We start from the raw sequence: 15,434 nt of genomic DNA, 5'->3' as shown, positions 1-15,434 counted from the left end.
AGCTCTCTGGCAGGGCTGTGAATTGACTGCAACTCTTGATCTTGCTCTTTGTCTTCCGTAAGTTAGGCTTCAGTACATCAAGCCTTGTCCTGATGTTTCTCCCCATGAAGAGCACGGCTAGTGTCTCTCCAGTCAAGGCATGTGGGGTTGATCTGTAGGCCAGCAAAAAGTTTGCCAGCTTCCAAGCAATAGATTTCTTTTCCGCCAGCGCTGCGCGGAGAGCTTGCTTGAATGTCTGTACAAAATGTTCAGCCATTCCATTTGTGGCTGGGTGGTACAGAGCTGACTTAGTGTGCTTAATACCATTACTTTGCATGAATTCTCTGAATTCATCTGCTATGGATTAAGGTCCATTATTAGCTTACATGCTGTTCTGGCAAGCCATGTGTGGCAAAGAGCTTTCTTAGTTCCTCAATTGTTTTGCTGGCAGTTGTAGTGGTCATCACTTCGGGCCATTTAGAATGTGCATCTACAACAATCAGAAACATAGTTCCCTGAGAATGGGCCAGCAAAGTCAATGTGGATGCAGTAGTAGTTGTAGTCTTTATTTCTTCCCAAGATAAAAAATACATATCTCATGTCACAATATTTGAGTAAAAAGTATATATATCTAAGTTATTTACAATTAAAATACGCTCACATAGCTAAATTGTATTTAAAAATTAAGCGATTAATGTAAGAGTTCTTGAATCTATCTGTATTAACTTTCAGATACTGACTTGTTTGATTCCTTAAATTGTAAGTCGATTCATGCATTGCCATGGTCGTGCCGGCCGCCCCCATGAGTGGAGTGACAGCCAGTGCACCCCTTTGCTACTTCTTCAATTGCTTTGTCCATCCCTGGCCACCACATGTAGCTTTTGGCCAAGGCCTTCATCTTAACGACTCCAAGGTGGCCTTCATGGAGCTCAGCTAACAGCTGTGCCTGGTGCTTGGGTGGGATTATCACTTGTGAGCCCCACATAAGGCAGCCATCCTGTATGGTGAGCTCATCTTTCCTCCTCTGAAATGGCTCCAGCTCCTTCTTACTAACAGTTGGCCACCCTCGCTTTGTGTTTTCCGTCACACGTGACAAAACCGGATCTCTCTGAGTTCCTGACAGATCATATCTGCATTGACTGGCAGCACTTCTATCTGGGATACTTGAAAAATCTCCACTGGGTCAACCACTTCCTTGTCACAGGCTTTCTTTAGAGGTAGGCGTGACAATCCATCCGCATTTCATTGTTGGGTTGTGTTCTTGTACTCAATACTGTATTCCAACCCTGCTAGAAACAACGCATAACGTTGCACGCGAGCAACTGTCATTGCTGGTATTCCTTTCTTAGGATTAAAAATTGAGGTCAGGGTAAAACAGGTAAAGGTGGAATTTCTTGACTCCCCAAACCAAGGCTAGGGCTTCTTTATCAATTTGGGAGTAGTTCCCTTTCTGCTTTGGTTAGAGTATGTGATGTGAAGGCTATGGGTCGCTCTGAGCCATCCTCTATGATGTGCGATAAAACTGCTCCAATTCCGACTGGTGAGGCGTCACAGGCTAGTCTCAATGGCCATTCAGGATCATAATGGGTGAGCACCATATCTGATGTGATCAGCTTCTTTACTGAGTGGAAGGCCTCCTCGCACTCTGTGGTCCAATTCCATCGTTTTCCTTGCTCCAAGAGTCCATTAAGGGGATTGAGTGTGGTGGCAAGGTTTGGCAAGAACTTGTGGTAGTAGTTTACCAGGCCTAAGAATGAACGGAGTTGCTGGACATTCTCTGGTCTTGGGGCATTAACAACCGCATGAATTTTCTCTTCTCTTGTGTAACCCATGCCGATCTACTTCGTGTCCACAGTAAGTGATCTTCATCTGGAAAAACTCGCACTTCTCGCGGTTTGCTCGTAGGCCATTTGCCTGTAGCCTTTTCAGTACTTCCTCCAGATTTTCAAGATGCTCTTTGTCATCTTTCCTTGTGATAATTATGTCGTCTAAGATGCAAACTAGTTCCTTCGACCCCTTCTAAGATTTGATACATAGATCTCTGCCAAATTGCTGGGGCTGAAGTGATCCCAAATACCAGGCGAGTACTCTTGTGACTCTCCCTCCACTTCCATCTGATGGTAGGCCTGTCTGAGGTCAATCTTAGTGAACTTCTGCCCTCCTGCTAGCTTAGCAAATATGTCATCGATGCATGGCATGGGAGTGGGTACTCCTCTGTCTGAAGCTGGGGGTTAACTGTGGTCTTATAGTCGCCACAAATTCGACTTGTGCCATTTGATTCGGCAACTGGCACAATAGGCACCCAATCGCTGAATTTGACCTTGTTAGTATGCCTTCTTTTTCTAGACGTTTCAGCTCCACCTCGACCTTAGGTTTCATGGCGTATGGGACAGGCCTTGCTTTACAAAACTTTGGTTGACTGCCTTCCTTCAACGCGAGTTTTGCCTTGGCTGACTTAAACGTGCTGATTTCACCCTTAAACACCTCACTATAGTTGTCTATGAGTCTCTCTAATTTCTTCTGGGTGTCTTGTGTCAGCTGTTCTTTTGAAATAAAGCAGATACTTTTCCAATCGAGTTGTATCTGGTGTAGCCAATCTCTTCCAAACAACGCCGGCCCTTGTATTTCCACTACATATAGCGTTAAGTCCTTGACTAGGTTGTTGTGTTCCATGCGAACAAGTAGTTTGCCTTTTGGTGTTATCTTCTCTCCTGAGTAGGTTTTCAAAATAGTGGTAGTGTCAACCAGAGGTGTGTTTGGGAAGGCTTCCTTATACGTCTCCAAGGAGAGTGTAGATATTTCTGAACCTGTGTCAAGCTCTATCTTCAGTGTGTGGCCATTAACTTTTGGTTTCACCCAGATGACGTCACCAACTACCCCATGGTTAACATTGTTGACTTCTAGGGATGCCACCAAGCTATGATCATCGCGCTCATCATCTATCTCGAATGGGTGAAGGTTGGGGTTCTCGTCCCTTTGACTTTGGGTAGAGTTCTGACTCTTTCCTGAGCGGCATACTCTTTGGATATAGCCTAATTTCCCGCAATTTCGGCATGTTTCATTCCTGAAGTAGCACACTCGGCTGACCTATGAGTACTACCCCCATATCGATAACACTGAGATTTTGATTTGACATCGTCTTTCCCTTTAGGAACTCTTTCGCTATCCTTGCTTATTTTGTTGACTTCAGACTCTTTATTAATGTTACCCTGCAATTCTAGTGTGTCTTTTACTGCCGCTAAGGCAATTTCTGACGCTTTGGCCAATTACAAATCTGGCTCGGAGAGCAGCCGTTTCTGGATAAGTTCGTTGTGTAGTCCACACACTAGTCTATCTCTTAACGCGTCATTCAAGTTAGTTTCGAATTCACAATACAGCCACAATTTCTTTAATTCAGCAAGGTAAGAACTTACGGGTTCACCTTCGAATTGGTTCCTTTTGTGAAAGCGGAATCGTTTTGCTATGAGCAGTGGTCTCAGTGACAGATGCTTCTGTAGTGTACCCGGTGTCTGATAAATTGCTGTCACAGAGTTTTAGTGCTGGATATCCAAGATAGTGTAATTTGGGAGTCACTCCACAAAACTGTCTGAAAGTTGTGCTCTAAGTAGTGCTACAATCAATTCTAATAGCGCCAGAACCTGCTTGCTCCATTGGGTGCTTGGAGCTTAGGCAAAACGGACAGGCAGGTTGTAAAGCCCCTGCACCAGGCAAAAAACAAAGAAACAAGAAATCATCAGCCTTACAGCTTGCTACTTGGAACATCAGAACAATGTGTCCTGGCCTCTCTGACGACCTCCAACAAATCCATGATGCCAGGAAAACCGCCATCATCGACCGTGAGCTGTCCAAACTCAAGGTAGACATCGCCGCCCTTCAGGAGACACGCCTCCCCGCAAGTGGCAGTCTCAAGGAGAAGGACTACACCTTCTTCTGGCAGGGACTCAAGCCAGAAGAGCGCCACCTCTATGGGGTCGGATTTGCAGTGCGCAACACCCTCCTGTCTTCAATGGAGCCTCCCTCTCAGGGGACCGCAAGGATCCTCTCTCTCCGCCTCTCGACCCCCTCTGGACCAGCAAACATCTTCAGCGTCTATGCCCCCACATTCTGTGCTACAGCCAAGGCTAAGGATGCATTCTATGAGGAGCTTGAGGCCAAGATCAGAGAGATCCCACAGAAAGAAGACGTGTTCCTACTTGGAGACTTCAACGCCCAGGTAGGCTCAGACCACAACTCATGGCCGCGATGCATAGGACACTTCGGAGTGGGCAAGCTTAACGAGAACGGACAGCGGCTACTTGAATTCTGCACTTTCCATTGTCTGTGCATCACCAACACCTTCTTCTCCACTAAACCGCAGCACAGAGTGTCCTGGAGACACCCCAGATCCAAGCACTGGCACCAGGACCGCATGAGCGCTTTGCCGAGACCATAGAGAAAGCCTTAGAGGACTGCCCAACTGACAGTGCCACAGCGCGATGGAACTACATCTGAAACGCCATGTATGAGGCGGCCTCAGACGCCTTCGGAATGCAGGAGAGAAAAAGTGAAGACTGGTTCGAGGCAGGGATCAAGGAGATGGAGCCCGCCATCACTGCCAAGAGCACCGCACACCTCGAGCACAAGAAACAGCCCTCCAAGGAAACACCGGCTGCCTACAGAGCTGCTCGCAACAGCGTCAATAGGATTGCTCGCAAGTGTGCAAATGACTACTGGCTTGACCTGTGTCGCAGCATCCAAATCGCCTCTGACTGTGGCAACATCCGCGCCATGTATGAGCGCATGAAGAAAGTCTTCGGCCCTAGCGCCATCAAGATTGCTCCCCTCAAGTCAACCACAGGCGAGATCATCACAGACTGCGGCAAATAGATGGAGAGATGGGCGGAGCATTACCAGGAGCTGTACTCTTGGGAGACCACTGTCACCAACACCACCATCGAGAACACCACCCTACCCACCATGGAAGAGCTTGACACACCACCCACAGTCGACGAGCTGAGGAAAGCCATCAAGTCCCTTGCCAGCGGCAAAGCACCAGGCAGTGATGGCCTTCCCCCCAAGATTGTCAAGCTAGCAAGTGAGAGTTCTCTTCTCGGCCACCTGCACGATCTCCTGCTCCAATACTGGGAGGAGGGCACAATACCCCAGGACATGTGGGACGCTAAGATTGTCACGCTCTACAAGAACAAGGGTGAGTGCAGCGATTGCAACAATTATTGTGGGATATCCCCTCTCAGCATCGTAGGAAAGGCCTTTGCTCGCGTCATGCTTAGCAAACTGCAGTTGCTGGCTGACCGCGTTTACCCAGAGTCACAATGCGGGTTCCGTGCAGAGAGATCAACAATCGACATGGTATTCTCCCTCAGACAGCTTCAAGAGGAGTGCCGCGAACAGAGACGCCCACTTTACCTTGCCTTCATTGACCTGACCAAGGTCTTCGACCTGGTAAGCAGAAACGGTCTCTTTGCCCTTTTGGAAAGAATTGGGTGTCCGCCAAAGCTCCTGAAGATGATCACATCCTTCCATGATGACATGAACAGTACAGTCCAGTTTGACGGATCATCTTCAGACCCCTTTCCAATCAAGAACAGTGTGAAGCAAGGGTGTGTCCTGGCCCTGACACTTCTCCCTTCTCTTGTGCTATGCCTTCTGCGAGTCTGAAGATGGCATCTTCCTCCACACCAGGAGCGACGGGAACCTCTTCAACTTGGCCCGCCTCTGTGCTAAGACCAAGGTGCGCATGGTTCTCATCAGGGAGATGTTGTTTGCGGATGATGCTGCCCTCACCGCCCACACTGAGGAGGCACTGCAGCAGCTCATCACACGCTTTGCGGAAGCCTACAATGACTTTGGCCTAACCATCAGCCTGAAAAAGACTAACATCATGGGCCAAGATGTCAGCGTCACTCCACACATCACCATTGGCGAGCATGCCCTAGAGGTAGTCGACAACTTCACCTACCTTGGCTCCTGTATCTCCAGCAACCTATCCCTGGACTCTGAGCTCAATGTTCGGATAGGAAAAGCAGCAACGGCAATGGCTTGCCTCGCAAAGAGAGTTTGGGACAATTCCCTGTTGACCATCAACACAAAGATGAAGGTGTACCAAGCCTGCATACTGAGCACCCTTCTCTATGGTAGTGAGACATGGACCCTCTACTCCCGCCAAGAACACAGGTTGAATGCCTTTCACATGCGCTGCCTTAGACGACTCCCTGGCATCACCTGGCAAGACCGCATCACAAATGCAGAGGTCCTATCACGGGCAGGTCTACCCAGCATGTATACCATGCTGACCCAGAGGCGACTGCGCTGGCTCTGCCATGTATGCAGAATGGATGATGGACGCATCCCAAAGGACAACATGTACGGTGAGCTCGCCACAGGGACGCGGCCAACAGGACGACCAACTCTGCGCTACAAGGATGTCTGCAAGCGTGACTTGAAGACCTGCAACATCAGCCCTGGAAACCTTGAGTCAGCAACAGCCGACTGTACACTCTAGCGATCGACTGTCAAGGCCGGCGTCAAACAAGCCGAGTTGAAGAGGGAGAGCCAGTGGGAGGTGAAGAGGACTCGCAGGCAACAGAGGCTCCAGTCTGCCCCCATTCCACCAACCCCCACAAATGACTTTACCTGTGCAAAATGCCAGCAGGTCTGTGGCTCCTGCATTGGGCTTCACAGCCACAGCCGGCGGTGCAGCTTTACTGATTTTACTTCTTAGGTGCAAATTTCCATTTTCTTCCGAGACAGTCGGTTGCCAACAACAATTGCGTATCAAAAAGTTAAGCAGAGGCTCGCATTCTTCCGTACAAACCTCAGGACCATTCACAGCATCTCATTGGAAAGACATGCACCACGGCAGGGCTGAGCATTTGTTATTGGCAAGCTTATAATTGCTTCTGCAAATGAAGCCAGGAGAGGAAAAAGGGTATCCATTTGTAACAGTTTCTTCAACACCACTCCAGTGTGTTTCCAACTCACTTCATCACAAAGAAAGGAAAGAAAGACCATTTGCAACTGTTTTAACTACTTGAGATTTGATGACTTCACCAATTGCCAGAGGGATCTCTTCCATGTACCTCTCAGATTGATGTGTAAAGTAATGCATATCCCTCACCCCAAACTGAGAGAAATTCTATAAGCGGCAAAATATACATAATTGAAATCTCTTCATTAGCAATGAAGTAGAATGCTGCAAATGCCTGTAATAGCACCTAATCAGCCACTTCAGCTTTCTTCTCTATTTCTTTCTGTAACCATGGTCCCTGCTAAGGAAGCTCTAGCCTTACTGACTGCTTTTGTTCTTCTGAATTGCCATGCTCTAATAGTGCGCCTTCCTTAAACATGTACCATGCGCAGTTGCATATTTCACATTTTTGGCTGTTTTAATATACTTCTTACAAACAATGATAATAATAATAGGACATTTATAAGACGCAAATTCCATTAAATATTCAAATGCATATGACAAGATTACAAACAAAATAAGAAGGCTAAAAAGTTAAAGTTACAATGAAGAGTAAACTTACAATAATTTTAAAAGATAAAATACGTAGTGTAGCTTTAGATTTAAAACGCAGATAACTAAGTAAAAGGTTATCGCCAGAATTCCTTAGATTATATTTAGATGGGAGCCTAAGAGAAATGAGAGATGATAGATAAGTAGGTGCTAAAAAGTTAAGAATCTTAAAAGTAATTAAAAGTGTTTTAAAATCAATTCTATATTTAATCGGCAACTAATGTAATTTATAAATAAGAGGTGTTACAGGACAAAATTTCTGTTCTCTAAAGATCAGTCTGGCGCAAGCATTCTGTACTCGTTGCAGTTTATTCAACAAGCAGTCTGGTAGTCCATATAAAAGACCATTGCAATAGTCAAGACAACTTGTTATAAATGCATGGACAAGTATCTCAGATGACTGCCTTGAAAGATACTTTCTGATCCAACGAACATTATAAATATAGTAAAATGAAGAGGCACAGATTTTTGTTATGTGTGATGCCATGAACAGCTTAGAATCAAAGACAACAAACCTTTCCCTCGTCCTCTTTAAATGCCTGCCACCATACACTACTTTTACAGCAGAATGCAATGTCATCATCAATCCAGTCATGCTTGAAAACAAGGAGCTTTGATGGCAACTGCATGCTTATTTCATTGGATGATAGCGAATTGCTGCTGTTTTTTGCAGATAGTATATGATGGTGTAAAACATGGGCTTGGCTACTACCAAAAACTTCTTCCAGAACGCGTAAATGTTGCTTTTCTAAAATACAAGAGAGTTTCGACAGGTGTCATCTCTTTGGGTGGTAATTGGTTTTCAGCTTCCAAAGGTTATGCATTAACTGACTCAGACATTTTTACTCATTTATTGGTCGAGGGTGGTTCAGTTACCACTTGCTCTTCTGTTGATCTTAAAGGCACGTTTGCAGCTTCAGGCAGCTGGTCATTCTCAACTTTGTTGTTTCCAAAAAAAAAAAACTTTTCCAAAAATTCCATGAAGTGAATGATACACCTACAGGTTCAGATGTTGAAAAAAACAAAATAAAATTTTGTTTCAAAGCATTTTATCTTTTCTGTGTCTTCTCCAAACTGTTTATAATGTAAAGTGGTCTCCCACTGATTTCAGGTGAATACTTTGGCGTCACTTACATGGAGTATCACTGGAAAATCAGTAGTATGCGCTATGAATCACATTGCAATGTAATCACATCACTTAGAATTAATGTTCTAATCGTGTCAAATTCAGCACTGTTATGCTGTCGTAGGATTTTATATTCAAGGCTTCTTTCAAAACATTGTCTCGAATATATTTTAGTATAATTTCACGATGAAAACTGGCTTTATTCCTACATGTTCCGTAGGCGGCTGGTAGATGTAGAGTTGTCATAGCAGTTATTTCTGGAAAGTGGCTGCTTTTTCATCACTAGTACTAGGTTTTATTTTGTTTACCCCTAAAACTATTGTAAAGCTTACCTGCTACTCTTTGTGGCTCTTGTTACTGGACAGGAACAACAGCATTTTTTTGTGGGCATTTCATTGTGGAAACTGAAAAATTGAACATCACAACATTTGTATGTGCAGAGAGCTGACAAATGTCATGACATTTAGCAGAAGGCCTATGAAAAATCACTCTTGCTTCAAAATGCCAAATGTACCAGTCTGTTTTAACTAAATAAAGCACACAGAGATCTGTAACAGTGCACAGTGCATTTTCATTTGTTCCTTTCTTACCAGATTAGCTTACCATAAATGCATATTTTTCTACGGCTTCTGGGCATTTGCAGGCAATACTAAGTGCTCTTACAAGCGGTAAATTTTATGGGTTACCACCTGATAAGGAGAACCCTGCATCAGCCTGTGTCTGAGACTTGTAGGACATTAATTCTGACACAATATTTTCTAGGTTCAGCACCTGCTCCTTGAATTGTTGCATGGCATTGCCATTGAAAACTGTCCAAGTGGCAGCATCTGCTGACTCCCCCTGTACATGTACAGGCACAGACTGAATGCTGGCATCTCTTGTCTGTTTTCTGCTCTTGCTGCTGTTTAAGACGGACCTGTTGCTCTTCTTGCTCTGACAGGTATGTGTGTAGCATCTTAACCTATGCAAAGGATACGAAAACTCATGGTGAGGTTCCTACTCAGTTGAAATGGATAAGGTTTCACTAAGGAAAGGGGTTGTTCTTGTAGTATTCACATGAATGCTACAGGAAAATTCTGGCAACTTACCTCTTTCTGATTCTTTGCTGTGTTAGCTCTTTTCTTGCTTTGGTCTGGATGACCTTTTCCACTTTCACTCTTGTGGTCCATCAGAAACAGGTGGCATTCGCAGGACTCTTGACAAAAATTTCTCCTCCCTGCTTAGGTTTTCTTTGAAATCTACAATAGCTTAAAGTAAATAAGTTCATGGGGCAAAGCAAAGTTGGATTGGTGCTTTTAACAACATTAAATTTGTTTTCTTCCATAACTGGAAACCTCAAGTTGTCTATGATGTCATCTCCAAGGATCTGACTGCATTCCATTGTAGCGTCAAGCCTGAGCTTTTTATATTGGTTTGCCGCCCACTTATTGATGGCAGTGAACAATTCAATTTCCTCGATGTTCATTGTGTTCCTTTTTACCAATTCAATCAAGTCTGATCGGTCCATTTCGAAGAACTCGCTTGATTCCAAAACATCTTTGGCTTCTTTATCTGTAAATTTCCAACAAGAACGCCAGACAGACTTATTTTCAATTAACTTGGAGTGTTTCAAGACAGAAAAGATGTTACTTGAATCCAGATGCTCGTGCAAGAATAAAATGCAGCGGTTGGTCAGCGAGAGAATCATGTATTTCTCTTCCAAATAGAGTAACTGCAAAATTGAAGCTAACTTCCTTGGTGTAAATGTATCACAGGAACTCCATCATCCATTGATAGTCACAATCAAGGTGATCTATATAATCATTTCTCTCTGCCAATATGCCACAAAACATCACGTAGAAAACCGGGCCTGCAATCGCCAACAAAAACCTATGCGCGGGGATTACCATCTTGGACATATCAGTTGTACCCCCATGCAGGGACAAGGGAACCACAAATTTAACATCGCTCAACTTGTCGTTACTTAATAGAGATTTAGCTCGTTCTGGGCTGGTACTGGCTGCCCTAAACATCGCTAAACATTTTCTACAGTTTTTGGCAGCCCCACTGGAAATTAGTCTCCTGTTCTTCACAAGTAACACGCCCTTTCACGCGGATCCCTAGATCCCTAGATCCCAGAATCTCTCTTTCGTTATGTAATCAAAATGGCAACCTGGCTTTGTGGCAAAACTCGTTGGAGCTGAAAGGTCCGAGCTGGGGTAAGTTTCATAAATGAATTTTGTTTAACTGAATTCAGGTATGGCTGAAGTTAGGTTGATATTTGCATAGCCTCCCTTTTGCTTGTTTTTGGCACATTTTGGAAGGTAACAACTTACAATCTTAAGCTCAATTCCTAAATCAGCCTAAATTCATGAAGATTTAAACTTATACCATTTTCAATGCAAGCATGGCAGCTGAAACATGCATGCTTCAAATATCTGGTTTAAAGAATCAGAAATGGTGGTATGGATTTCTTCAGTTCATATCTAGTTTATTTCATATATATATATATATATATATATATTATTCACAAAATATGTCAGATATCAGCAATTTTGTTTTATTTAGACTGAAAAACTTGAAACTTAGCCCTCCTCCAGATTCTGGTGGGTGTACAGGTGCGGAGCTCCAAGATCCTCCTCTGTATGCGCATTTCTCTCATATGTTCTCTTTGTTCTGTAGAGATTGTTTACTCTGGCATAAATTTTCCTGTTTCCTTTTTCCATAACTTGCTTTGTGCAGCTGGATTTCTTCTGTGTTCCTTGGTGGAACATTCTTGATTGTTGGTGGTTTTTCTTTTCCACTGGCTGACAATTGAAAATGGAAAGCCCTCCACTTTTCTCGAGGAACTGAGGGACGTGATAGACTAGAGCTGGAGCAAAACAAATCAGGGTTTAATAAGTTCTTTTATAATTACTGTTAGGATTGGAAATCATTGAAATTACCACAACAGAGAAATTGATCTTACCATGTATGTATGGAGTTAGATCCTAAAAAAATTATAGAAAATAATAATGGTAAGTACCTTGTTTTCAATTTAGTGGTTTCAGTGTTATTATATCACAGATTAACTTAAGGAGTTCACTTTCTCAAATCATGGCCAAGGAAAAGACCCGGACTAATCACATTGATTTAGTTTGATAGGCGTGTTTGAGTTCAATAATAAAATTATTGAACTCACTGAAAAGCTCCAGTTCGATTATGTTTGATTGAACAGCAATCTAACGATTGGATTCCACTGAGTTCGATGGATTTTTGGCTGGGTTTCCTTTAATTGTCTATGCTGGGAAAAGACCAATGTTGAATTATATTGCCAAGAATTTCAACTCTAAGTTTTTATTTTATCTCAATAAAAGCAATACTTGCAAAGAACACAGATACCTCGTCATGGTGTACTTCTCAAAAGAATCTTGCCCATTTCCTTGCATGGTCCTTGAACTGTTCTGGTGTTTTGTAGCTTTCTTGGCCTGGTTCTGAGTCCTGTACTTCCACCAGATCACTGAAACCCTATTTTATCAATAAAGATAGCGAGTATGCAGATGAGTATATTTTAATATAATTTATTGTAGTCATGCCCCTCAGATATTGACTAAAATTTAACTCAATGATCTGAGTGACCAGATTAACACAAGAAAATGTTTACCTTCCATAATTTCTTCACTTCTCTGTATGTCCTTCTTTGATGACTTGTCCCCTCAAAGATTGGTTTATGATTCAGTTTGTTTAGGATTGCTCGGAGGTCATTTCCTGAGATAATATATTGATGTTATTATTATTATCTTCATTGTTATCAGTATTAGTTATTGCTTGCCATTGCACTGTGATACGTAAAGTAATGCAAATAACTCCAATATATGAAAATCTTGAAGTTAAGTTAAACTTTGTGTATATATAGACAACTGATAACTTAGCAATGAGCATTCCTACCATCCAGTCTAGTCCACTGTGTTTGAGATGACCCATCCTCATACTGTACTTGGAAAAACTTAAATGGGACACCAATGTTTTCTAGCTCCATCCTCTTTTTGTTGATTACAAACTCGTTTACCTGTAATGCAGATTTAGAGATACAGTATACGTAACTGGTTTTTTGCTTGTTTTAGGTTTTGTTTGGTTTTATGCAGTTTAATGTTAACTGTATGGCCTTTTCTCTACTACTACTACTCTATTGTCCATAAAATAATCTTAAAAACGTCTAAGACAAATCTGACGATTCACCAGAGATGAAGGCCTTCTGAGTAATTTTCTCGTGAATGCCGAGGACCTTACTCAATTAAGTCATTATTAGTATTTACTTGGTGGAAGAGAAGCCCCATGATCCTAAGAAAAATATGAAGAGTGTCGACAATAACTTGTGTGAATGGAATTGAGATTAATGACTCATGAATTGAGCCTTCCCTTCCATTAGTGGTTTTTTTCTGCACTGTTCTTCATACATTGCTGAAGATTCCTCTCAATTGGCCAGTCTTGTACTAAAAGAAAATTACAAAACAGAATGTTGATCAGGAAAATGTTAAATAAACATTGCATTTTGTATTTATAGCCACACTTTTGCATTTTGTATTTATGCCATATTCTATCACCTGTCATATTTATGTTTTCTAACTTGTAAACATCCTCAAACTGATGATGGATACCCTGTATCCGAAACATGTCTATTTATCATGGCAATGTTAGTGTGAGATGGCAGTTAGACAAAATATTGCCTTTTTTTAATTTTTTTTTAAACAATTTTATTTACAAGACGATCACTTACATTACTTACAGTATTAATTACACTTACATTGTACTTGCTACTTACACTACTGATACTTATACTTACACAAATTATGCATACACTGCATTACGATACATGTATTACAATACTATTAACATTAATTTAATTTACGGTTGGCGTGTTTACAAAGTTCTTTTCAATTAAAAGACAATCACAAGTGAACATACAGGTTTCAGGTATGAAATTAAGTATAAGTCTAACCTAAAACAATACAAAATATTGCTTACAAAATTTATCTTCGAGTATATTAGATGCAGACTTACTTGAGAAATCAAAAATTTTTCCTTTTGTGCAGTAGCACCACATGCAAAAATATTTTCCAGTGGCAGCATTTAGTCCATAGGCCATGGCGAGAAATTTCCAGTCTGAGCAGCAGTACCTTAGGAAAATAAAATGAAAAATGCCTCATTGAGTAAACCATTTCCTGTTTCAAGTTGAATGGATTCTAATCTACAGTGCACCTATTATCTACTCAGACATATAAGTTATGTTCGTAGCTAGAATATTTACATAATCTCTAGCAATTCATTAAAGAAACAATTTGTTTTTTGACATTAAATAATTTATTTACCATATCACTTTGTAGTGTATTCCGTCCACCTCAATACCATTTTGTTGAAGGTCATCAAATCCTAAATCAAATACTAAAAGTGCATAAGATACTATATTAAACGTAACTTTTGAATGAGGAAGAATGTTGAATTTTTGTAAAATTCAGTAATCCAAAAAAAGTGAGCAACTTACGTATTAATAAAACGAAAAAGCTTTCCTTAGTGCGCGCGAGGTACTAACGCAACAATCCGAAAAAGAAAATCCTAGGAGTGTCCAAGATACTAATGTGTGCAATCGAAGGAAAGAGAACCTGAAAAGTGCACAAGAAACCATCATGATAATCGATGAAAAGAGAAGCCTAAAAGTGTGTAAGGTACTAACGTAGTAATCCAATCTAAGAAAATGTTGAAATTGCGGGAGACAATAACGCAATTTTTGACAGAAGAGTATCCTGAAAGTAGGCAAAACTGAAAAGTGCACGAACTTTCATTTACTTGTTGCACTAACGTAACAAGTAAATGGAAGAGAATCCTACAAGTACACAAGATAATAGCGCAACATTCAAATGATACACAATCTTAACAATCCAATGAAGTATAATCCCAAAAGTAGGCAAGATACTAACGTTTAAATTAAATGAAAGAGAATCCTAAAAGTGCGAGGGATACTGACCTAATAACCCAATAAAAAGAATTCTTAAAGTGCGCGGGATACTAACGTAACAATCAAATGAAGGAGAATTCGAAAAGTGCGCGATACACTAATGTAACTTCTGAATTAGGGATGATCCTGAAAGTGTTAAAAACAGTGACCTCACAATAAATTAAACGAATATCCTAAAAGGACCCGAGTAAATGACGTATCAATCGAACGAAAGAAAGTGGGCCAGGTACTAAAGTAACAATTCAATGAAAGAGAATCCTAAAAGTGCGCGAGATGCTAACGCAATTATCCAATAACTCAGAATCCAAGAGGTGCGTAAGATTCTAAGTTAAACTTAACTTTTGAAGTATGCAAAACACCAATCTAACAATCAATTAAACAATAATCCTAAAAGTGCGCGAGTAACTGACGTATCAATCGAACGAAAGAAAGTGCTCTAGGTACTAACCAACAATTCAGTGAAAGATAATCCTTGAAGTGCGCGAGATACTTACTTAACAGTCGAACGAGACAGATTTCTTAATCCCAGATTTCGGAGGCCTTTGCACAATCACGAGTATTCGTTTAGCAGCAATTCATTGAATACGGCCATTTCCTTTCGTCAGAGAAAGACCGAATAGATCTGAACAGTGTCCATTATTGATATTAAGCACAGAAAAAACTCAATATTGGTTTTAACTCATGGAAATAAATTTTTCGAACAAATGTCAGCCGTTAAAGACCCAGCAATTGAGAGACTGAACCGAGGTACTGACTTTGGACATGAACTGCGATCCTGAAGTGCGAGCCTAAACTGCGAACATGAATTGCGAGCATAATCTCAGAACATGAAAGTTATT

General features: G+C 41.7%; 1 protein-coding gene across 1 annotated transcript; it reads left to right on the top strand.

Moving 5' to 3' along the window:
- The first annotated feature begins 3,748 nt into the window (after positions 1-3,748).
- On the top strand, positions 3,749-4,411 carry LOC136284170 (craniofacial development protein 2-like). The gene has a single exon (XM_066173994.1). The coding sequence runs from the start codon at positions 3,749-3,751 to the stop codon at positions 4,409-4,411; it is 663 nt and encodes a 220-aa protein (XP_066030091.1).
- Positions 4,412-15,434: the final 11,023 nt, after the last annotated feature.

This window comes from Pocillopora verrucosa, chromosome 11, assembly GCF_036669915.1.
Source record: "Pocillopora verrucosa isolate sample1 chromosome 11, ASM3666991v2, whole genome shotgun sequence".
Classification (NCBI taxonomy): Eukaryota; Metazoa; Cnidaria; class Anthozoa; order Scleractinia; family Pocilloporidae; genus Pocillopora; species Pocillopora verrucosa.
This window is presented reverse-complemented; position numbering and strand designations above follow the sequence as displayed.

Coding starts and splice junctions, on each gene's coding strand:
- LOC136284170 (XM_066173994.1), top strand. CDS start 3,749: ATGTGTCCTGGCCTCTCTGACGACCTCCAACAAATCCATGATGCCAGG.